Source organism: Lipotes vexillifer, unplaced genomic scaffold (assembly GCF_000442215.2).
Source record: "Lipotes vexillifer unplaced genomic scaffold, Lipotes_vexillifer_v1.1 scaffold645, whole genome shotgun sequence".
NCBI classification, from domain to species: Eukaryota; Metazoa; Chordata; class Mammalia; order Artiodactyla; family Lipotidae; genus Lipotes; species Lipotes vexillifer.
The window spans coordinates 388,019-411,430 of record NW_006777439.1 but is presented as its reverse complement, the minus strand read 5'-3'; the positions used below and the strand labels follow the sequence as shown (position 1 = coordinate 411,430).

Here is a 23,412-nt window from a genome sequence, read left to right as displayed (position 1 = left end):
TAGGGAAAGGAAAGAATGGGCAGAGAGGGATGAGGCATGTGAGGTGCGTCGCAGAGCTCACTATTAGAATACAACTGAACTGAATGAAAAATTCTGGCTCTGCCTTAAGCAAATGACTTAACTTTTGCGGTCTCAGTTTTCTTATCTGTAAGCCTGGATGATCACACCTTACAGAGTTATTTTGAGAATCAAATGAAATATGGATGTTTATGCCTGGTACATGGTAGGCACTCAACAAATGTAACTATATTATTAAATAGAGGGAAGAGCAGTGATATGAGAACGAGACAAACAAGTGAACATAAGGGTATGGAAAGAGAATACCCAGTGAGAAAAACTATTTTTCATTTCAACTGGCCCCATAAAGGATATTCAGAATGTTTTAGCACATTGCTCTTTTGAAGTATAACATTTATCTGGGTGTGTACATTCTGGTATGTTTGTGAAACATTCAGTCTGGCTGATTTGTATTCATACCACAAATGCAAACCTATAAAATGGCACATAAAAGGAAACTGTAGAATGGTAGCACTGGCTATAGACCCTGTTAGGAGGCAGATGTGGGGATATGGCTGGGGGCGGGGTACAGGCCTTTGATTTCATGCCTTCAGGATCAAAGCAGGACCCATCTCAGTCAACAGCCTTTTGAAGTGAAGCAACAATGTGGCGAGGAATTAACAAAATGAATTCAGTGCAAACAGGAAAAGGTTTGTGCTTTTTAAAGGCAAGTACACCTTGCAAGGCATAAGAGTTTTCACGAGCTGTCAAGTTAAAAGAGCCTGAATACTTTATTTCCAAATACAGATGAACCAACTTGATCTCTAATACTTAGGTTTATTAAGGTTAAATTTATAATGAGAATAAGAGAGCAGTATATAGATCAATCTGTCAAAAAGCCCCAAGTTTCTCTGATATCCTCTTCAAGCATGCATACCAAAATCTCTCCAAAGAAGCTGTTCTGAATTCCTTGACCTCGATGAAGAATAACCTTGAGATTATTGTGATATAACAGAATTTTAGACCTAAAAGGTCATTTTAAATCATCCTGTTCAGCTATTTTCAATTTTACTCATTTGTAAACCATCCTCATGTATTTTGCCATATCTGCATACCACTTGTCCTTTCTTTCCACCTTAAAATTAACTCACTTTTTTTTACTTTGATAAATTTAACTTTATCTCAGTAAAATCACATGTTTCATGTGTTAGTTAAAATTTTTTCAAGCACATGTTAAAATAAACACATAATTAGTCAAAAAATGTTCCCCCCGTGCCACCTACAGTCACCGCACATTCGGAAACACTGGTCTAGTTTAAATCTTTCATTTTGCCAATGGAGGAAGTTAAGGCCCAAAGAGTTTAACTGATTCAGGCAAGAACTCTCACAGCTTCATCAGTGAGACACCCAGGCCCAGACTAAGCCTGTTCTTCATATGTCAATATTTTCACAAGGCAGGAATGAAATGATAAACATTGGAATTTTAAAGCATGCCCTCACTACTATAACACAGTTGGCACTCTTTTGTGATTGGTTACTTGCTTCCCTGGCACTTTAAAAACCTGAAACAATAGAGTGTGCAAATGCATTGGGAGGAGCACTGGTATTACAGTGTCTCTTGAACTTGAGTACTGTGTGGGTCCTCTATATAGAAAAACAATTCTCAAGGATCTCAGTGTTGATTTGTATTATTTCTAGCACAGTGTTACTTAATCTGTATAATCTTAAATCTAGGTATGAATTCCTTATATACAGCTAATATACAATTTTAAAACCAAAGCAAATTCACAGATTAGATTTAAACAAAACTACAAGCTCAGTAACTCTAATTAGCAAAATTAATTGACATGACAAAGGATCTTATTTTGCTAATCTAAATCACAGCTTGAAATGTAAAATGCAACTCATTTCTCTGGGTAGGGTTTTTTTGGTTTGGCCTGGCTCTACTTTGATGTGTGGGTTTATGACCTGGTTATCTTGCTGCTTTTCTCTTCTTCAAACTACCACAGAATGTTCATCTGGACTCTGTGTTGTGATATTATTTGGCCTTCACTTGGCTCAAACTTCAGATAAAACCAGATATAAGCCCTGAAATAACGAGACTGTACTTTGGTTGTAAGATGGTCATCCAGATGATTATCATTGCAAATAAACCAAAAAGACTTTAACATTTCTCACAGAAATTTCCAGATCCCTATGGGTCCACAGATCTGAGTTTTAGAAACACTGACAGAGTTGAAGGACTTAACCTTCTGGCAGAAGGCTGGGTTTCTAGTTTTGCTCTGCCCTCTGCTGGCTGTGTGGCTTGGGCAAACCCTTGTTTACATATCTATAAAATGAAGGCATTAAAAAAAAAAAATGAAGGCATTAATTTAGAACAGTGGTCCCTTCCAACCCTAAAGTTCTAAGCTTCTATAGCTATGTAGAATAAATAATTGGGTATAAGATATAAGGAAAGCTCTTGAAATATGTTTTAAAACATTTCTTTAAATGTTTAAAACATTTGTTTTTGTATTAACTTTATATTATATTCATATTAAGGTCCATCATTTAGACTTGGTGAATTTTCCCAAAACAAAACCTGTATAAGAATTGCCTGTACTTTCTTAGCACCAGCAAAGTGGGGGTGTTTTTATTTTTAGAATCGTTCTGTATCCAGTTAAAACAATTTTTTTCCAAATATACTTCGATTCCAAACACATCAGTCAAAAGAACAAAGTGATTTGGGCTTTTTGAAAAAAATCTTCATGTATAAAACAAGAAGAGTTCAGTAAAGAAGCAATGTAGGAGGGAAAACATGAATGATTCTGAATTAAGAAAACTTGCTTCAAAATATTGGGAAAAGCATTTATTTAGAAGGAATGAATTCTAGGGCAAGAACTACAGACTACTTTTGAAATAAGCTTGGTTAAAGTTCCATGAAGTCTGATCTACATCAAGAGTAATCACCTATCTTTCAATCTCTATTTTTTATTCTTAGGCCTTCTTGCAATTGCTTTGCTTCTTTTGAAAAAGAGAGAAAGGGTACAAATTCCTGTGGGAATCATCATAATATCTGGCTGGGGGTAAGTTGGTAGCTTTCTGTTTGCTTACATGTTCCCACATACACAGTTACTATTCGTCCTCTCTTTTCTCTCGCTCTTTTTTTCTCTCCCTCTAAACTCTTGTTATTATAGGATTCCTGCTCTCCTTGTTGGTATTCTTTTGATAACTGGAAAACATAATGGAGACAGCATTGACTCAGCCTTCTTTTATGGAAAAGAGCAGGTGAGAAGAGTTTATTGACAGTTCTGTTCTTGAGAATGTCTCTCTTTAGCTTCTTAATGTGTTTTGCTATACTTAAATTAAAATTAATTTTGAAAGTCTATTCCAGTTTATTGCCTATCACACTGGTGATCCTATGTCACTTTGTTAACTCACACCTCAAAATGCAGTAAAGATTTTACATGTCTATAAAAAGGAAAATTGAAAAAAAAGGTTTCACATGTTTAAGTCTGTTTGTAGCTGAGGATTTCCAAATATTTGAAACTTAACTGGGTCTTCTTAAGCATACTTATGAACTATGTTCCCTTTATTGGAGGAAAGGGTGATTAATTTAAAGCCATTTAATAAGTTAGCAGTAATAATAAAAGCCAAGTTCTTGACTTTCAATTGTATCATACATATAAATTTCAGAACAAAAAGTATTTGGGGAAAAAGTGTGCTTGAAAAGCTATTGAGTACGAGGCTTCTGGGACCTGCTGAATCAGAAATTCCCAAGGATTTTTGTGGGGGGTTTTTTTTGTTGTTTTTTGTTTTTTTTTTTTTAAAGAAGATGTTGGGGGTAGGAGTTTATTAATTAATTTATTTATTTTTGCTGTGTTGGGTCTTCGTTTCTGTGTGAGGGCTTTCGTGGCAAGCGGGGGCCACTCTTCACCGCGGTGCACGGGCCTCTCACTGTCGCGGCCTCTCTTGTTGCGGAGCACAGGCTCCAGACACGCAGGCTCAGTAGTTGTGGCTCACGGGCCTAGTTGCTCCGCGGCATGTGGGATCCTCCCAGACCAGGGCTCGAACCCGTGTCCCCTGCATTAGCAGGCAGATTCTCAACCACTGCACCACCAGGGAAGCCCGTGTTTTGTTTTTTTTTTAATTGAAGTATAGTTTGGTCTACAGTATTACATTAGTTTCAAGTGTATAACATAGTGATTCAATATTTTTATAGATTGTACTCCATTTAAAGTTATTACAAAATGATGGCTGTATTTCCCTGTGCTGTACAATATACCCTTGTTGCTTATCTATTTATACGCAGTAGTTTGTATCTCTTAATTCCACATCCCTACCTTGCCCCTCCCAAAGATGTGTTTTTTAAGACCTTCCTAAAATGATTTTGATTTCTTACCCTTTTTTTCTGTTTTGTAATTTTGAATTTTATTGGATTGTTGTGAGAATAAATAAGATTATACATATAAATGACTTAGACTAGTGCTGGCATATAGGTAGTACTCAATAAGTATTAGCTATAGTTACTTATTTTTAGTATTATCACCATAACAAAGTTTCTAGTTGAAATACACTTGAACTGTGTACTAAAGCAAGCAAAATCTTTGAAGCAAAGAAAAAGTCTATAAGTAATCATTTAGATTATTTGTAGAGGAAACCAAGGACATGATGCATAGTGAAAGAAGCGTCTAGAAATCTCATTTGATTACAAGCAAACCCTAATTTCTCTTCAAGTAACTTACATTCCTTCCATACTCTTCCTCTTTTTTTTTTTTTTTTTTTTTTTTTGCGTTACACGGGCCTCTCACTGTTGTGGCCTCTCCCCTTGCGGAGCACAGGCTCCGGACGAGCAGGCTCAGCGGCAATGGCCCACAGCCCCAGCCGCTCCGCAGCATGTGGGATCCTCCCAGACCGGGGCACGAACCCGTGTCCCCTGCATCGGCAGGCGGACTCTAAACCACTGCCATACTCTTCCTCTTTTTTTAAGAACTACTGTTGTAGAGCATTTATAGCTATGGAGATAACGCATTTTCAACCAAAAAAGTGCCCTTAACCTCGTCTACTAAGATTTCAAGCTGGGACTGTGAAAAGTGGCCTAACGTCTCTTTGCAACGTTGACAGATGATCATCACAGCGGTCACCCTGTTCTGCAGCATTGTGATAGCCAGCGTATCACTCATGTGTATGTACCGCACCTCCCAAGCAGGACGCTATGAAGGTTTCGACCAGTCTCAAGACCACAAAGCAGCAGAGCCTGGAAGCACTGCTTTTGAGGATAGTCCAGTGCCGATAAATGAACCTGAACCTTTTACAAGTTCTATCCCAGCAACAAGTATGATCCTTAATTATAAAGAAATTCTTACATGCCTATATAGCCTGTATCCTAAATGTTTTTAAGGAAACTTCCTTGAACTATCTTGAATATCACAGGTATTTATGAAATGAGGAATTTGAATCATAGTCAACAATAGAAAGAGCTTGCAAGTTCATTTATTAGATTCTTGTTTATAAATCTTTTGTGAGGATAATCTTTTTTTAAATCCTAAGACTTCCTTGGTCCTGAGAGTTTAGAGAAGAGTAACAACTGAAGGAAGCCCCTTTCTAGGAAACTAAGCACCTGTGTCTGTTAATTTAACAACACTGTATCAGGTAAGCACCACCAATGAAATGAGCTAAAGAGGCTTGATTGAAGCAGGGTTAATGGTGAAAGTTGGGAGTTGGCAAACTACAGTGGGCCATCTGTTTCTGCATGTTTCAAGAGCTAAGAATAGCTTGTACATTTTTAAAGAGTTGAAGAAAAAATTTTAAAAGACAAATATTTTATGACACTTGAAAGTTATATGAAATTTAATTTCAGTGTCCATCACATGTTATTGGAACATAGCCATGCTTATTTATTTATATATTGCCTGTGGATGCTTTCACGCTATATTGGTAGAGTTGAGTCGTTCAACAGAGATTCAATGGACTGCAAAGCCTAAAATATTTATTATCTGGCCCTTTATAGAAAATGTTCAGCAATCCTTGGTATAAGTGAAAATATGACCCTAACCAGTGACTTTGTTAATGTGTTAACGGTTATCGGGTTTGCTTCAATTCGTGAAGGGAACTCAGAAATAGAGTATGCATTTTGGATTCATTGGTGCATGTGGAGATTTCATAGACATAGACCACCGTGCTAGGAAGTATAAATGATGGTACCTATGTTGTTTAGAGAGGGTGTGGAGTAGAGAGATGACTAATCTTAAAACTATTAGTTGTAAATAGCAATAAGTAAAGAAGAAAGAGCAAACATAAATCTCTTTTTAAAAAGAGACTTTTAAAAGCATTTTAACTAACTTCAAAGGAAGAAGATCCCACAAATCTCACTGTCTCACATTTGCCTTCCTTCCTCTCTCCTGTCCTTCCTCCCAAACTGGAAGTAGATGGCATGGGGGTTAGAAACACGGATCTGGAGCCAGTCTGCCTGGGTTCAAATGTGACTCTACAATTTACTATTATTTGGTCTTAGGCAGGTTCTCTGTGCCTTGGTTTCCATATTTAATGCTGCTAATACCAACTACATAGGACTGCGTGTTCCCACTACATAGGACTGTAGTTTGCCAACTAGTGATTTACATTAACCCTGCTTCAGTCAGGCCTCCTTTAGTTCATTTTATTGGTGGTGCTCACTAATTTCTTTGTCAGATCCTTTGTGATTATATCATCATAATTTCATTCTTTTGAGGCCTCTTGACTATTTTCCCTTTTAAAACAGAAGTTCAAGGATTATGTGTATGCTTTCACTAAGATTTTAAAAGCCACTTTTCTGAAGTCTCGAGTACTTTTCTGATCATGCCCAGCATCCTTTCCTTCCTCGCTTTCTTTGTGTACTCTCACATTTATCCTATAAATCCATCTACTTTATGTTTTCAGACAGGGCGTAAAGACCACCACTCTCTACATCTTGTTCTCCTGCGAGGGTTTTAGAACTGGCCACCAAAGGCCTGTGAACATGTGTGGGGAGTCCTAAACTGAGTGTCTTAAGCCCGGAGACTTCTGCTATGTCTCTACTGTCCTTTAAAAATAGCAAATAAACAGTACCATAGATGTTCTTTAAATCCTGTCATCGTCATCTCTAGCAGGAAAACTGGCTTGCACCTTTTGTACAAATAAATGGAGAGCCAGAAGACAGCTATGGCTTATCTCAATAGAAAACCTTCTGCAGTGTTTATACTTCCCTCTCCTCTTATCTCACTGCTTTATAATTGCTTTTTAAATTTTCAGTATAACCCACTAGAGTGTAAGTGCTGTGACTGACTTGCCCATCATTAAAGCCTCAGCACCTAGCATGGTATCAGGCTTCCTATACATGTTTAGTAATATTTGTTAAATGAATGGATAGATGCATGTGTCGATAAGATGTGCCATGATTTTCTGAAGCTACCCTGAAAACTCCTGTGGCAAAGCACTTGTTTATTTGCCTATTCACCCATGTTCCTAGGAAAAAGGTTTTTAAACCTGTCTGGTTATTTTCCTTCCCTAAAGCCTGCTCTCTTCTGCTTTGCTAGTATTAACACATAACACATTAGATGTCCAGCCTGGCCTCCCCAAATCTCAATAATCCAAAATAGTTCACTCCCTTCTGCCCCTCGCTACACATTTGTCAGAGACACATGATTTGCTTACACTCTAAGTGTGGAATTATAATTGAAAGGAAAATTAACCTATTTTAATATGAGAGCAAAGGTTCGGTTAATAAAAGAGAAGGCCGTATCATCTCTCTTATATATGGAATCTTAAAAAAAAAAAAAACGAAAAACAAGCTCATAGATTCTGAAAACAAGGTTCGTGGCTGCCAGAGTCAGGGAGTAGAGGGTAGGAAAAATGGGTGAAGGGGATCAAAGGGTAAAATTAAAAAGTAATAAATAAGTATGGTGTATTACTGAGCAACATACAAACATACATACATAAATGAGAAGGCTAATGGGGCACTTACACATCCTTCTTACATTTGAAGGGAAAAACTGCCATATGTGTGTATTCCCTATACATATGTCATTGGAATGGGGTGGCTTTATATCTGTTTTCTTAACAATTTTATCTTAGTGAATTTAAGCCTTTAAATTTCTGAAGGTAAGAGGGCAGGGCCAGCTGATTTCTGTATTTTCTTTTCGATTATTCTGTGGCATCGTTATCTTAAATTTAGAAAGAGGGCTTCCCTGGTGGCACAGTGGTTGGGAGTTTGCCTGCCAATGCAGGGGACACGGGTTCGAGCCCTGGTCCGGGAAGATCCCACATGCCACAGAGCAACTAAGCCCGTGAACCACAACTACTGAGCCTGCCCTCTAGAGCCTGCAAGCCACAACTACTGAGCCCACACGCCACAACTACTGAAGCCCATGTGCCTAGAGCCCCATGCACCGCAACAAGAGAAGCCACCGCAGCGAGAAGCCTGCGCACTGCAACGAAGAGTAGCCCCCGCTCCCTGCAACTAGAGAAAGCCCTCTTGCAGCAACGAAAACCCAACGCAGCCAAAAATAAATTAATTAAAATAAATAAATTTTTAAAAAATTTAGAAAGACATTTGTAATAGCTTATTATATAGTCTTTATACTTTGAAATCTTTTTGTTTTGTTTTTAAGAACACTACTGAAAAATTAAAGCACATTATCAATGAAAGGTTCAGCCTATGGATTATTCCTTTTTAGTACATTAAGTTTTAATACAGTTTATCACTGAAGTTATTCTATTATAATCCATGTCAAGGAGCACCGTGTCCATATATATGAGATGTTTTAAAGGACACTGCTTGCAGTTCTCTGACTATATAGAGGTAAAATTACAGCTCTATAGCAGATGTCTCAGTATGACTTGTGTAAACCAATTTACCTATAAACCAGCAGGAGGCTTTCAGCAGTATATATCTAAAAATAAAAAAAGAATACAACTGCTTTTACTGCATCTTCTAAACTAGTAGGAAACATGTTCTTGAAAGAAGTGAGTTTTGAGCTAAACTTAGAGGAGGAGAGGGTTTGGATGAAATCTATGTCAAATTAGGCCGGGAGGCTCAAACATGAAGTTTGTGGAGGACAACTAGAGAATTGTCCTGAAAGGAGGGAAGGGCCTTTGTTGAAAGTGGGAGTGGTTGGATAGGGGGAGAGGGGCCGAATCCTAGAGCGCTTTCAAATTCAGGCTAAGGGGTTTGAATTAGCTGCAGTTAGCAATAGAGCATTAGTGCATGTTTTCAAGGAGAGATGAAATCAAAGCTGTATTTTAGGAAAGTGGTCAAATTCTTATTTCCCAAAGCACAGTGGAAACTAATAAAACAGCATGGCTAAAAACATTTTCCTTAAAAAAAAAAAATTAATTATGGGAATTCCCTGAGGGTCCAAAAAAGATATCAGCTGGAGAACAAACAAACAAAAACATTTTCCTTGTCTCACACAAAGAAGAGACAATATGTAAAAGACTGATTCTTTGTCTGCCACTCTTTAAATGTTAGCTTCTCTATAAGCACATTTGAATACTTTTTTGTGTGTGTGTGTGTGTGTACGCGGGCCTCCCACTGCTGTGGCCTCTCCCGTTGCGGAGCACAGGCTCCAGACACGCAGGCTCAGCGGCCATGGCTCACGGGCCCAGCCGCTCCGCGGCATGTGGGATCTTCCCGGACCGGGGCACGAACCTGCGTCCCCTGCATTGGCAGGCAGACTCTCAACCACTGCGCCACCAGGGAAGCCCCTGAATACTTTTTGATAGATACCCATACAATGTGGCTGTATGGAAAATGTGTGTGTGTGTATGAATGAGTTTGGGGTTTTTTTTTTGTTTGGGGGGGTTTGGTTTGTTCTACTTGGCACCTCTTCATGCTGTCCATTCCTGTTGTGCTTGGACTCTTCCCTCACATGGTATTTTGTCTATATAGGTTGCTGCTCCTGCTCCATGGGAAATGGTGAATTATGCTGCCCATCCACAGAACCAGTAGCAAACATAAGCAACAGTGGCTCTGTGACTCCCTCGTTTGAGGAAAGTGAGTGCCTCTGGCAGGGAGCTCAGCTCCGTGCTCTGTGATGACCTAGATGGGTGGGATAGGGTGGGTAGGAGGGAGGTCCAAGATGGAGGGGACGTATATATACATATAGCTGATTCACTTCATTGTACAGCAGAGACTAACACATCATTGTAAAGCAATTATACTCCAATAAAAAAATATATAAATATATATTAAAAGAAAGAAAGAAAGAAAAGTAAGTGCATGTGGGCTATGAGGATGGGCCTAAGGAACAAAAGATTCCTTATTCTTATGCTTTAAAAGAACTCTATATAGAATTTCTATAGAAGCTACTGTTTGAGAATATTCTCAAAGAAAGTACAAATAGTATAATAATTGTGCATAGATAGGGTACTGATTTTTAATTTGCGTGGAAATTTTCCAATAAATTTAACCCAAGTGATAATTCCAAGAAGTTTGCATTATTTTTGGGGGGCTCTTGTTTTAAAAGCTGAGACTTTTCCCTCACGCCATTCCCCCAGGGCCAGGACTAATTAGTTAGTGCTTAATTACATTTTGAATCCATGTGCTTTAAAATATGCCCTTTCTTATAAAATAAGAAAAATCTTTACAAGTAATAACCTTTTGGCATATAGACTAAGAGACTAAATCACATTTATGGTCTGAATTCCAAATTATTTAAGACAGCTGAATACATTTATGTGAAATTGCAGTGTACCTTCAGTTGATCATGCTTATTTTTAATCAAAGTAGAAAGGGAAACCCTAAAAAGTCCTCTTTATGATGGAGCGTACGTCAACTGTTTTGCTGTCATTATGTTTTTACATAAGAAATGTTGTGAGGATTATAAGAAATGATGTGTGCAAATCACTTAGCACAGTGTATACAAACTAAATGCTTATTAAACATAGTAGCAGCAGCAGTAGTTGTTATTATTCAGGCGGGATTTATACTTGACTGCTTTCTGCTGGCTAGGAATGAATCTTAAATAGTAGAATTCATATTTCCATAGAAAGAAGTAAAAATACATCAGATGTTGAGCCTTCACTGACTTTCAATAGGAAACCCCTCCTGGCACTCAGATACATGTGTTTCAAGTTTTGTGTGCCTCTTTTCTAAAGCTAATATTTCTTTACATCAGAATTCCCAAGGGTTTGCCTTGCCTTTTCTTCCCTATACAGTATACCTAATAGTAAAGTCCATTAGCAAACTCAACCTGTGATTTGATTCAACAACTTTTTTTACCCCCCCAAATCCCCTTACAATTTGCTTATCTATCATTTCTCCATTAATAATGCTGATTCCTGAAAAATTTTTTGAATTATAGGGGCTTCTTAGATTTTCTGATCATATTTTACAAAAATTATATAGAATGAGAGCCATCATATAAGGACTTCATCTGCCCACATAATTTAGTACCATTCCTAAGCCTGAAATAAAGTCTAAAGGAAGTCAAACCATGGACAAATGAGAATTTTTAGAGTTTAACAATGTGATTAATTCCTTGTCGCCAAAACACTGACACACCACAAAGGCAAAATAAATATCTCAATGTGTAAAAAAGGCAAATAAAAGATAGTAAAATTTATTTTTATCCATTTTTATAATACTTCTACATAATGTTTTAAGACCAGGTTTATTATATATACTGCTAGAATTTTTCTACACCAATATGTACCCAAATAATTGTTATAAAATAGGATCATACTACAGAAACTGTTTGGCAGCCTAGTTTCTTCTTACTTTTTTTTTTTTTTTTTTAATAAATTTATTTATTTATTTTTGGCTGTGTTGGGTCTTCGTTTCTGTGCGAGGGCTTTCTCCAGTTGCGGCGAGTGAAGGCCACTCTTCATCACGGTGCGCGCGGGCCGCTCACTGTCACGGCCTCTCCCGTTGTGGAGCACAGGCTCCAGACGCGCAGGCTCAGTAGTTGTGGCTCACGGGCTTAGTTGCTCCGCGGCATGTGGGATCTTCCCAGACCAGGGCTCAAACCCATGTCCCCTGCATTGGCAGGCAGATTCTCAACCACTGCGCCACCAGGGAAGCCCTCTTCTTACTTTTAACTTACTTTTATTGTGAACATTCACCTATGCCATTAGCTATTGTGCCAGACCATATTTAATGGTTGTATATGTTCTTTTCTAAGAAGAGGCTTTAGGAAGTATAAATTTTTGTTCGCTTAAAGGTAAGAGCTATAAAGTTGTGTTTTTTAATCTCTGACTTTTTGTAATAAGACTGTATGTTAGACTAGCATCTATTTTGTAAAAATGTTTTCCCCTGCATTTGATGCCTTAGATATAGTGGAGCTGAGGTGGGAGAATAAAGGTTTCTTGTGAAAGGCCCCTCACTTCTCTTTTAGGCCAGAGAAGAGTCATGTTGTGATTTGGACTTACTTCCATATGCGAACAGAACAAAGTGTATAGTATTTTTTATGTGGTTCCTTAAAGGTCTTTTCTAAGGCAAATTTTAAACTCTTTAATGAAAGGCAAGTGGTAGTAGTAAATTTGTTTTGCTCTTAGCCAAAATAGGGTATTCGTGACCTATTTACACCAAGGTGTAGATTTTTACATTTTTACAAAATTACCCCAAGGTGTAGATTTATCACAGGTGAAACTTGAGTTATTAATTTAGCCTTAAAAAAGTGTGTGTGTGTGTGTGTGTGTATGTGTGTTACACTGTTAAATAACGTAGAAGAGAACTATTGCGTACTACTTGTATTTTGGGGGGATAAAAACATTCTACAAGTAGAACTCTCCTAAAACAACATGGAGGAGACTTCCTTGGATTTCAACTAAAATAAAATACTGATTCTGAGCTGCATGTGCATATGTGGTGGTTTGTTTAGGAAGTCATTATGAATTTAAAATGCATTCAGATAAAAAGCTCTGATTACAAATTATTGTACTTACTGTTTTATAGATGAACATTGTGTGAGTCGCTGTAACTCCCAGAGCTGCATATTAGCCCAGGAAGAGGAGCAGTATCTACAAAGTGGAGACCGGCAACTGACTCGACATGTGTTTTTGTGTTTACTTCTCATTATTGGCCTGTTTGCTGTAAATGTTTCTTCTGATTTTGTTTTGGGGCCATTTCTTTAAATGTTTGGCAAAGGCTTTCTTCAGGCATCTGGAGAAACTTAGTTGCTCCTTCACAGGGGGGTGGCAGTTCGACCATCTGAATCCTAATCTTGAGCTAAATGTTTTTTGGGGGAAAAAAGAATGAATAATTCACATCACTCTGTTGCCTAAGTGCTTCAATGGCTTATTTTGCTTAGAATACTTACTCATCCTATGCCTTGAACCTAGAATTGGGGGTAAAACCAGGCATCTCCATGATGTGTACAGGACCACTTACTCCTAACATATTCCTTGACTGACTTCTGTGGATAAATGACTACATGGTCTCTCAGAAGATAGTCCTCAGATAAATAAACTTTTAGAAATAATTTTATATTATGAAAATAACATAACCACTTCATAAAATGGATACTTAAAAATAGAGAAAAGAGGAAAAATATCCATCATACTACTGCCTTCTCTTTTTTAATACATTTTTCATGGTTCTAATAATACATTCAGATTTATGTCTTGCTTTGTGACTTATGTCAAGCACTTTCATATTGCTGCAAAGTGTTCATAACCGTTACTTTAAATGGCTCCTCAATAAACCATAGAGGAGAAGCATTATAATTCACTCAACCACTTCCTCGTGGATCTATGGATCGTTCCTAGTTTTTCAGAATGCTCTAATAAACATCTCCGTGAAATATATTTCCTTATGATAGATTCTCAAAATTGGGAAACCTGGGTCAAAGAGTATAAATATTTTTGTGCCTTTGGATGCATTCTACTAAGTTGTTTTCCAAAGGAGCAGTATGGGTCTGTAAAGTACTCTCACCAAATTGAATATTATAAATTTTTTATTTGATAATTTTATAAGTGAAATATAGCACTTCATTTTTTAAATGCATTTCTTTGATTACTAAAGGGTTTTTAAAAAATTAGTTCTATGTCCTCTTCAGTGAATTACCAGTTATTATATACTTCTTTGTGATAGTTCAAGTGTAACTTGCCTAGCGATGGGAGATGGACCATATAACCCATGAAGAAACCCCCTTACCCTTTCCAAACTGGGGTGCTCATTACATTGAATCATATCAGCCAGCACCATTTTAACTGCTGTTTAAGAACAAAAATCAAGAAGTAAGAAATGCAGCCAAGAATTGCTGCTCGGTGATGTGATTGTTTTCACTGTGTAAAACTAATTTTAAAATCAGAACTGTCTTCGGCTAGTCGAAGTCCTGATATATTATGTAAGCTTCTGTATTATGGCTCATGTCTTCTTGCTTCAAATCTGATCAGAATAGATGCTGCCTGAATGACATCTGTCAAGAAGAGAGGCTGAAACCTCTTGTTTGAAAGACAAAGCCTCTATATTCTCTTGGTGTTTTTCCCTTTAGTTCTTTTCTTCCTAATTATTAAGTAGATAAGTTATTGTACTATGTTCTGGATAGAGAGAAATGATTAGCTTGCTTCATTTTAAAGTACTATTTTCTCCTTCCTTTACAGAATCTTTCCAGTTGTTTATGGTGGCTATTCAACCAAGAGCCTGGGAGACTATATGTTGAGTTACAGTTTTTCTGTGCTGTGTTTAACTTTGGCCAGGTATTTATTTACTGAGAACTTTGAGGGGGTTTTTGTTTTCCTGGATGGTTTGATGGTGGGGGTGGGGGGATGGTACGGATGTTGTTGTTTTCTTTTAAATCAAAAGGGTTTAGTTTGTTTGCCAGCTGCTGGTATGCGTGACAGCTGACAGCTGCTGCCTATCTCCTAGTAGAGATGAATTATTATATTGGTTAAAGTCATCAGAATGCACACTGAGTGTTTCAATCAGAAATACCAAATAGTTTTTTGCTTTGGTTTTGAGATAAAGAATGATAATTTAGCAGGGACAAGACGTTCCAAGTTCTTTTTAAACTTTGTTGTGGCCTTAATAAGTTACTTTGGCAAAATGACTTAACTTCTCTGAGCTTTTAGTTTAGCAACTTATTTTAATGCACATCATTTCATTTACATTTTGATGTTTCTTGAACTACAGGTACTTAAATCCTTTAAAAAAAATCATGTGGTATATAAATAAAATTTGACCAGGGATAGTGGATACCATTCCTTGAGAGTTTACTATATGCCAAACATTTTTAAGCATTTTACATTAATTATTTCATTTAAACATCACAAGAATATCTGCAAAGTAGACTTGTCACCCCCAGTTTAAAAATTAGAAATTAAAATTCCATGAAGAACTAATATGATAGGTGCTGTTGTCTTTGTTTATGTCACTATTAAAATGGATATTTAAGGGTAAATGATATTTTAGATATTGGGAAAATATTTTGATGTGAAAATTTAAAAATTTTATTGTCTTCAATCCCTTACTTTTTTTTTTTAAAGATTTTTTTTTTTTTGATGTGCCCCATTTTTTTTTTAAGTCTTTATTGAATTTGTTACAATATTGCTTCTGTTCCATGTCTTGGTCCCTTGGCCACAAGCATGTGGGATCCTAGCTCCCCGACCAGGGATCAAGCCTGCACCCCCTACATTGGAAGGCGAAGTCTTAACCACAACCCTTACTTTTTAATTAGAGAATATTAGTCCCAAGATTAATTATCAGGTTGAAAAAACTACAGTACTTGAAATCATTGCGCTTGCCTATTAAACCCGAAATAATTGGCCATAAACATTTATAAGTAGACGCTCTTGCAAGTTTTTCCCTAATGTTAATTTCTTGAAATATTTCCAGTTTGCTTTGCCTTTATTATGGGAGCAAAAATGGCTATATTTAGACAGACAAGTGACCTATCAGTTTATTATAGACAGACATGAGCATCCCGGGGCTAACTGATGCCCACCTCACTCTGTGATACTGTCCAAGATTTGATTTTGTACCCAAGAACTATAAAATACTAGGTTGAAAATCTTAGTCTTACTCAGCATTTTGCATTCAGAAAGCCCACTCCAAGCTGAGCCATCCCAGGACTGGGACTGACAAAGCTTCACAAACAGAAGCTAATGCCAGGAATGTTGCATTTGAAATATTGTCCCCACAGCTTATGGCTGAAGTGCTTCAAAGGAGGGAGACAGATACAAAACCTGCTCCCATTCCATTTTTCTCTTGGGGAGCTGTAGTAAGATCATACCCTTTAGGTGGTTTATAATTTGAGGTGAAGACAGGTAGGTCCTTCATGTCATTGCATTTTCCATCCCACCCACACCAACCTGCTCTAAAATCCTTACCCCACTGTGCCTGACAGATGGCAGTTCCCAGCCTCCCATCTCCCCAAGGCAGTCCTGATTGTCCTGATACGTGGCTAATATCTGGTGCTAGTTTGCCTCATCACTCCCAAATTCTTCAAACCCTTTCCCTAAACACTAGCCAATTTCATTTCACATAAATTTTTTCAGTTACTTCATTATAATCAGAACCTATAGCACTTGTTAATTCTATAATTTCTGAAGTTTTAACAGAAAAATAATAAAGAAGTACTTAAGCATAATGGGAGATATTTTATTTTCTTTTTAGAAAGGGGAAAAAAATCATATAGCCCTTAAATGTTTTCATTTTTCTCCAGTAAGCTAGCTTGCCAATGTGGTTGTTCAGCACTCACTTTTTTCACCCATCATAATTAGTAGGAAAGATGATTGGGAAGAGGTAGCCAAGGACCATACAATCATCCCTCAGTATCTGAGGGGGACTGGTTCCAGGACACCCCTCAGCTACTAAAATCCATGGATGCTCAAGTCCTTCATATAAAATGGCACAGTATTTGCATATGACCTATGCATGTCCTCCTGTATATTTTAAATCATCTCTAGGTTAGTTACATCACCTTAATTGCTATGTAAATACTTGCCAGTATGGGGCAAATTCAAGTTTTGCTTTTTGGAACTTTCTGGAATTTTTTTCCCAAATATTTTCAATCCACGGTAGGTTAAATCCATGGATATGGAATCTGTGGATACAGAGGATTGACTGTACCTGCCATCAGGCACTAAAATTTAGAGGTACTGCCTGTGTGTTCTATTTAAAATGTTGCTCTAGTCACTAGTGGTTTACTTCCCCAGGCACTAAATATTTTGGCTTCCATCATTTCTCTGTCTTAAAATTTATTTTAGAACTCATAAAATATAACTTTTTTTTCTTCCATAGGGATTTATTTCCTTTGGCATCTTTGGATTGGACAAACATTTAATCATCCTACCCTTCAAAAGAAGGTACTTTGAGTTTTGAAATAAAGCTGTAACTGTAAAGGTGATGACAAAGCCATTCTATTAAGATACTTATATTTTTAAACCTTTAGAAACTACTAGGAAACCACAGAAAGGTTATCTGCTGATTCGCATATTTGTTGTAAATAATTGCAGAGAAAATGACAGAAGAGCTGTCATTAATCCAACATTTTAATTTGTATTTGAACAAGAATTGATGGACACTGACTTCTATCTATGCCATTAACTACATAAAGTAAAATGAAACTTGAAAATGTATTTAGAAATGGAAATAGTAGGTGATGTGCCCCCAAAGGTCTATATTTGATTGTCTTTCTTGTTTGACAACAGGATTTCTCTTTCTGTCAAACAGACAATTTATAGAAAACTCAAGTTTTCTTCTTTCTAAATTTTAATTTTTTTTAATTAACTTGGTGAAGAGTTTCTTTGAATTCAGATCAGGAATTTCTTTATGAAAAATAATGAAATGAGAACACTTCACCTTGGGGGTGGGAGGAAGTGGTGGAGGTAGAGGGGTGAATCTGTACTTCCTCATTTGTCTTCAAAGTCAAAATTAGTAGAAACTAGAAGTGCTAGTAGAATTTATCCTATTGCCTATATTAAAAGTGCCCAGTAAATGGTCCCTGGGCATTTAGCAACTAAAATATAGTTGCTAGGGTCACGGTCCTTTCATGAAAGAAGAAAAGCATAATAGGAAAGTCACTGCACTTAGTTATTAGCTTCATAATGTTGATTGGTTAAAAGAGTCAACAGATCTATTGTCTGGGCTGGCAAAACAGAATTGTTTTGTACTCCAGGTCCCACTATTTGTCTCTCTTGTACCAAAATCGGAAAATGATTAAATAATATACTTGATCTCTATACGTTATTTTTTGTTTTAAAACAGTAGAATGTAGAATGAGAAACTTCATTTTTTGGTAGTTACTGAAATGGGTCCAGCATGTCTGGAGGGTTTATAAAATGTTCAAGTCCCCCACCCCAGCCACCAAATGCAGGTTAAATATGTTTCTGCTTCAGAGACTAAGGATGTCTGGGTGTTGTAGATGACAGCAGTGGTGAGTGACAGTTTTGGAACAGCCGTGTTGATGGGGTGATAAGCAAGAAGGGGCTCTCTCTCAGGGCTTTTCTTTACTTAAAAATTGCATCCTTAAATTTTGGTTTTTAGACTTGAATTCCTATGGAACAATAAAGAAACAGCAGAAAATAGGGATTCTTCTGTTCCTGAGGAAATAAAAATGACCTGTCAACAGTTTATCCATTATCACCGTGACCTCTGTATCCAAAACATTGTGAAGGAAAGAAGGTAAGTACAGGTTCTAGATAATTATATTTTAGATGATTAATTTTGGCTTGTAATAAGCTAAGTAATGTGCTTGTGACTAACTTTATTATTGTTATTTTCAATAACACATATACACATAAAAGTTAAAATAGCTATGGGTCAGTTTATAGTTTAAGAAACAGCATATATAGGAGCCATAACACTTTGATATTTACATTTTTAAATGCCATATAACTTCTGATTTCCATGTAAAACATGAAAACTTTAGAATGAACCAAAATGTAGCAGAATATGAACATTCACTTCATGTTGGCCATTAGTACCTCTCAAAAACCTTTGAGATACATTGTATTTAGAAGTGATTTTATATTCCCCATCTCCTAGGAGTATGCTAGTCGTATGCTATTTCATATTACTAATGATATTGTTAAGAAAATGAAATGAAATTTCTATCTCTTAATTAATTCTGCTGCTTATTTTTCACCTCAAGTCCTAATCTTCAGTCTGTGGCAGCATGTTTATTCTTCTAATCCTGTATGGAGTATACAGCAGGAAAAGAATAAACAAATGTTTTAGTGCCAATATTTTTTGGTTGTCAAAAAAAGAGAAAAAAACAAAACATGATATTAAGAATACTTTTATGTCTATAACTGAAAAATTGAAAATTTATGAAAATTACCATTCAGAATATTTACAAATATTATGCCACTATATTTCATTATAACTGGAGGTATCCTGGTATAGCTCGTGGAAAGGGGACTCACTGGGTGGGGACTAATACTAGAACTCAATTACTGGATCTGCCACTTATTAGCTCTGTGACATTGGGCAAGTTGAAGTCTCTAAACCTTAGTTTTCCTCTTCTTTAAAATACCTGGCTCTTGGGGTTGTTGGCATTAGATAACAAAATCTATATGATGCGCCTAGCCCAGTTTCTGGAAATGGTAAGCTATGAAAAAAAATGAGTTTCCCACCCTTAAAGGCCCAAACACAATTATTTCAAAGTACCATCTATGGATAGTTTCAACAATTTAAAATGCTTTTTAAAATTTAAAAAAAGGAACTCTGTGTTACCTCCACCAGGCCCACTGTGATTGCCGACTGGCATAGCTCTTTGCCATTTGCAGGGCTATCAGGCTGCCTCCGTCCCAGATGGCAAATGGGCACAGGCTGGTGATGGTACTGCTCTGCATCATGCATAGTGGCTAATCCTCTGCCACTCTGCACAACTCCGTGGGCTGTGGTTGTAGCTGCCTGATCAGTCATCAGGAAGCAAATATTAATCAGTTGGTGTCTGGATTAGAAGGTGTAGGGCTATAAATTTAAAATCAACGAGGAGGAAAAAGGCTCAGGCTCCGGGTGTATCATTCAGGCTTTTGTTTAAAGTGATGTTCGTAGTTGCAAAGCATAAATTAAGATATCCTATTACTAAGTAAAATACTGATATTACAATATTGTGATTTTGTGTACTTGAGAAATTTTTTCATGCATATTAACCTCTTCTAATTTTTATATGAAACGCTAATGTACATTCATTTGTGGTTAAATGCTTTAAAATTTTTGTCGCCTATTTCTCATTTCGTCTTGATGTTCATCCACTATTTCCTATTGTCAAGCACTTTAGGTTTTGCAGCTTAACTAATGCTCGTGGACAGATGCATGTTGTCTATTGCATACTTGCATAAAAATGAACAGAATCTACTTAATTTGTTTTTTTACATTTCTTTTTCCCTTGTTTTTTTATTCATACCTGAGGCACCCTCACATTTGCATGAGGAAGACAAATTTTAAATAATTAGGAAGCAGATTTATTATCAAAAATTTTTTAAATCTGAGGAATCTGGGATTTCCCTGGCAGTCCAGTGATTAAGACTCCACACTGGGGCTTCCCTGGTGGCACAATGATTAAGAATCCACCTGCCAATGCAGGGGACACGGGTTTGAGCCCTGGTTCGGGAAGATCCCACATGCCACGGAGCAACTAAGCCCGTGCACCACAACTACTGAGCCTGCGCTCTAGAGCCCGCGAGCCACAACTCCTGAGCCCACATGCCACAACTACTGAAGCCCACGTGCCCAGAGCCTGTGCTCCGCAACAAGAGAAGCCCCTGCAATGAGAGGCCTGTGTACCACAACGAAGAGTAGCCCCCGCTTGCCGCAACTAGAGAAAGCCCGCCTGCAGCAACGAAGACCCAACGCAGTCAAAAATAAGTAAAATAAATAAATTTATTTTTTTAAAAAGTCTCCGCACTTCCAGTGCAGGGGGTGTGGGTTTAATCCCTGGCCTGGGAACTAATATCCCACAAGCCATGCAGCATGGCCAAAAAAAATCTGAGGAATCTTATGGAAATTCCTCAAAAAATTAAAAATAGTACCATATGATCCAGCAGTTCCATTCCTGAGTATTGACCCAAAGGAAATAAAAAACACTGATTAGAAAAGATATGTGCTCCCCTTTGTTCATTGCAGTATTATTTACAATAGGCAACATATAGAAGAAACCTAAGTGCCCCTCAGTAGATGAATGGATAAAGAAGATGGGGTATATATATACAATGGAATATCACCCAGCCACAAAAAAAGAATGAAATCCTGCCATCTGCGACAAGGTGGATGGACCTAGAGGGCAATATACTAAGTGAAATAAGTCAGACAGAGAAAGACAAACACTGTATGATTTCGCTTATATGTGGAATCTAAAAAAACAAAACAAATGAACAGACATAACAAAACAGAAACAGAGTCATAGATACAGAGAACAAACAAGTGGTTGCCAGAGGGGAGGAGGTTGGGGGGAAGAAAGAATTAGGTGATGGAGATTAAGAGGTACAGACTTCCAGTTGTAAAATAGATGCATCACAGGGGTGAAATGTACAGTGTGGGGAATATAGTCAACAACTATGAAAAACAAATCTTAGATTTATAGCAAGACAGATCTCACTTACCCTTTGCCTGCTTCTTTTTTTTTAATAGTCTTTCTTTTTTAATTTTTATTATTTTTGGCTGCATTGGGTCTTCGTTGTTGAGCGTGGGTTTTCTCTAGTTGCGGCGAGCAGGGGCTACTCTTCGTTGCAGTGTTCAGGCTTCTCACTGTGGTGGCTTCTCTTATTGCGGAGCACGGGCTCTAGGCGCACGGGCTTCAGTGGCTGTGGCATGCAGCTTCAGTAGTTGTGGCTCGTGGGCTCTAGAGCACAGGCTCAGTAGTTGTGGCTCATGGGCTTAGTTGCTCCGCGGCATGTGGGATCTTCCCGGGCCAGGGCTGGAACGCATGTCCCCTGCATTATCAGGCAGGTTCTTAACCACTGTGCAACCAGGGAAGCCCTGCCTGCTTCTTAATGGAGCAAATTCCTAACATATCAGTAAGATTATCTTGCTCAGGGCATGAAGAAAGGTATTGTGATGAGCAGAAAATAAGAAGTTTGATTTCAGTAATTTAGTAAAAATTGTCACTTCTTAAGAGCTTGCAAAAATATTATTTAATGCTCCTGAGACAATTAAATTATTTAACTGAGTATAACTTATAAAATATATAATTGCTATCTACAGAATGCATCTGACCATAAAAGACCATCTACTCTAAAAAGAATATTTCTTTGTTGATGCACTTACATTATCGAAGTCATTTGTTTTAGGTGTTTCTGCTTTCACAAGCATTATTGGCCTATTTTGTTTTTCTCTGGTGGGTCTTTCTAGGTTCAGGTAATTTAATAAACCCTTTATATTCAGAATAGTTTCATCCCTGCCACCTTTTAACTGTCATGCTGTCTTTCCCTGTCTCCTTCTATTTTTCTTTGCTTGTCCTCCATCATGCAGTGCTGATACCAGATTTACAGAACATATGGGTGAATCATTCCTTTGACATACAGGTGTGGTGCAAAGACTTCTGTCGGGACCTTCTGTGGCTGTGACCTCGTGAGCTGGCTAATTGAAGTTGGCCTTGCCTCCGACCGTGGTGAAGCTGTGATATATGGAGATAAACTGGTGCAAGGGGGAGTCATCCAACATATCACCAACAATTATGAATTTCGGGATGAGTACTTGTTTTACAGATTTCTTCAAAAGAGTCCTGAACAGAGTCCTCCTGCTATTAATGCAAACATTCCCCAACAGGAAAGATACAAAGAAATTGAGCATTCATCCCCATCCCTTAAGACCTAAGTTATAAAGGAGACAAGCCCACATGGAGTCGTATCTAGCCCCAGATCTGTTACTTATTAGTTAGGGGACCTTGGGCAAATCACAACCTCTCTGAGCCTCAGTTGCCTCTTCTGTAAAATTTGACAAGACATGTTCCCACCCCATGCTAATATTCTGTGATTTCATGTGTATGTAAAACACACAGGAAACTGACTTAGAAAAAAGAGAAACAAATCAAAATTTAAAGTTCTGATAATGAATATAATAATTACTATAAACTATGCCAATATTTTAAAACATTGCTTCCTGCAGTTGCGTGCTGTAATTTCAAAATCAATATCCAATTTACTGTTCTTTCAAATTGCCAAATTTGGCAGCTGGGAGGACCAGTTTGCACTTATTGATAGCACTTCCTAAAAAAGATTTCATTGATTCTTATGAGAGGCCTTCTTATTCTATTTTTCCATTCCCTTGAAAAATAGTACTCATTAAAAACTAGAAGCACTTTTTTAAAAAACAAGTGCTTCATCTCCTCTTGATTTTCTATCCAACATACTAATCTGTGCCATTAGGAGGGAAATAAGAACCTCCATAAATATTATTATCTCTAAAATTCATCAACAGAAGTATAGTCTAACCTTTAGCTTTTGTACTAAAAGTCATAATTTGAGCAGATCCATTTAAATTTATCAGAAAAATTATTGCTATGTGATATATCATTTCTGGTGTTTGCACAA

At 37.3% G+C, this 23,412-nt stretch overlaps 1 protein-coding gene across 1 annotated transcript in view; it reads left to right on the top strand.

The window, feature by feature from the left end:
• Window positions 1-22,942, top strand: part of GPR155 (G protein-coupled receptor 155) — a 43,257-nt gene extending 20,315 nt beyond the window's left edge. Inside the window, exons 8-16 of the mRNA XM_007451068.1 lie at window positions 2,978-3,062; window positions 3,174-3,264; window positions 5,101-5,311; window positions 9,884-9,988; window positions 12,890-13,026; window positions 14,539-14,634; window positions 17,177-17,241; window positions 18,422-18,559; window positions 22,405-22,942. Of these exons, the coding sequence (XP_007451130.1) occupies window positions 2,978-3,062; window positions 3,174-3,264; window positions 5,101-5,311; window positions 9,884-9,988; window positions 12,890-13,026; window positions 14,539-14,634; window positions 17,177-17,241; window positions 18,422-18,559; window positions 22,405-22,696 (1,220 nt within the window). The 3' untranslated portion in view covers window positions 22,697-22,942. The remainder of the gene's footprint in view (window positions 1-2,977; window positions 3,063-3,173; window positions 3,265-5,100; window positions 5,312-9,883; window positions 9,989-12,889; window positions 13,027-14,538; window positions 14,635-17,176; window positions 17,242-18,421; window positions 18,560-22,404) is intronic.
• Window positions 22,943-23,412: the final 470 nt, after the last annotated feature.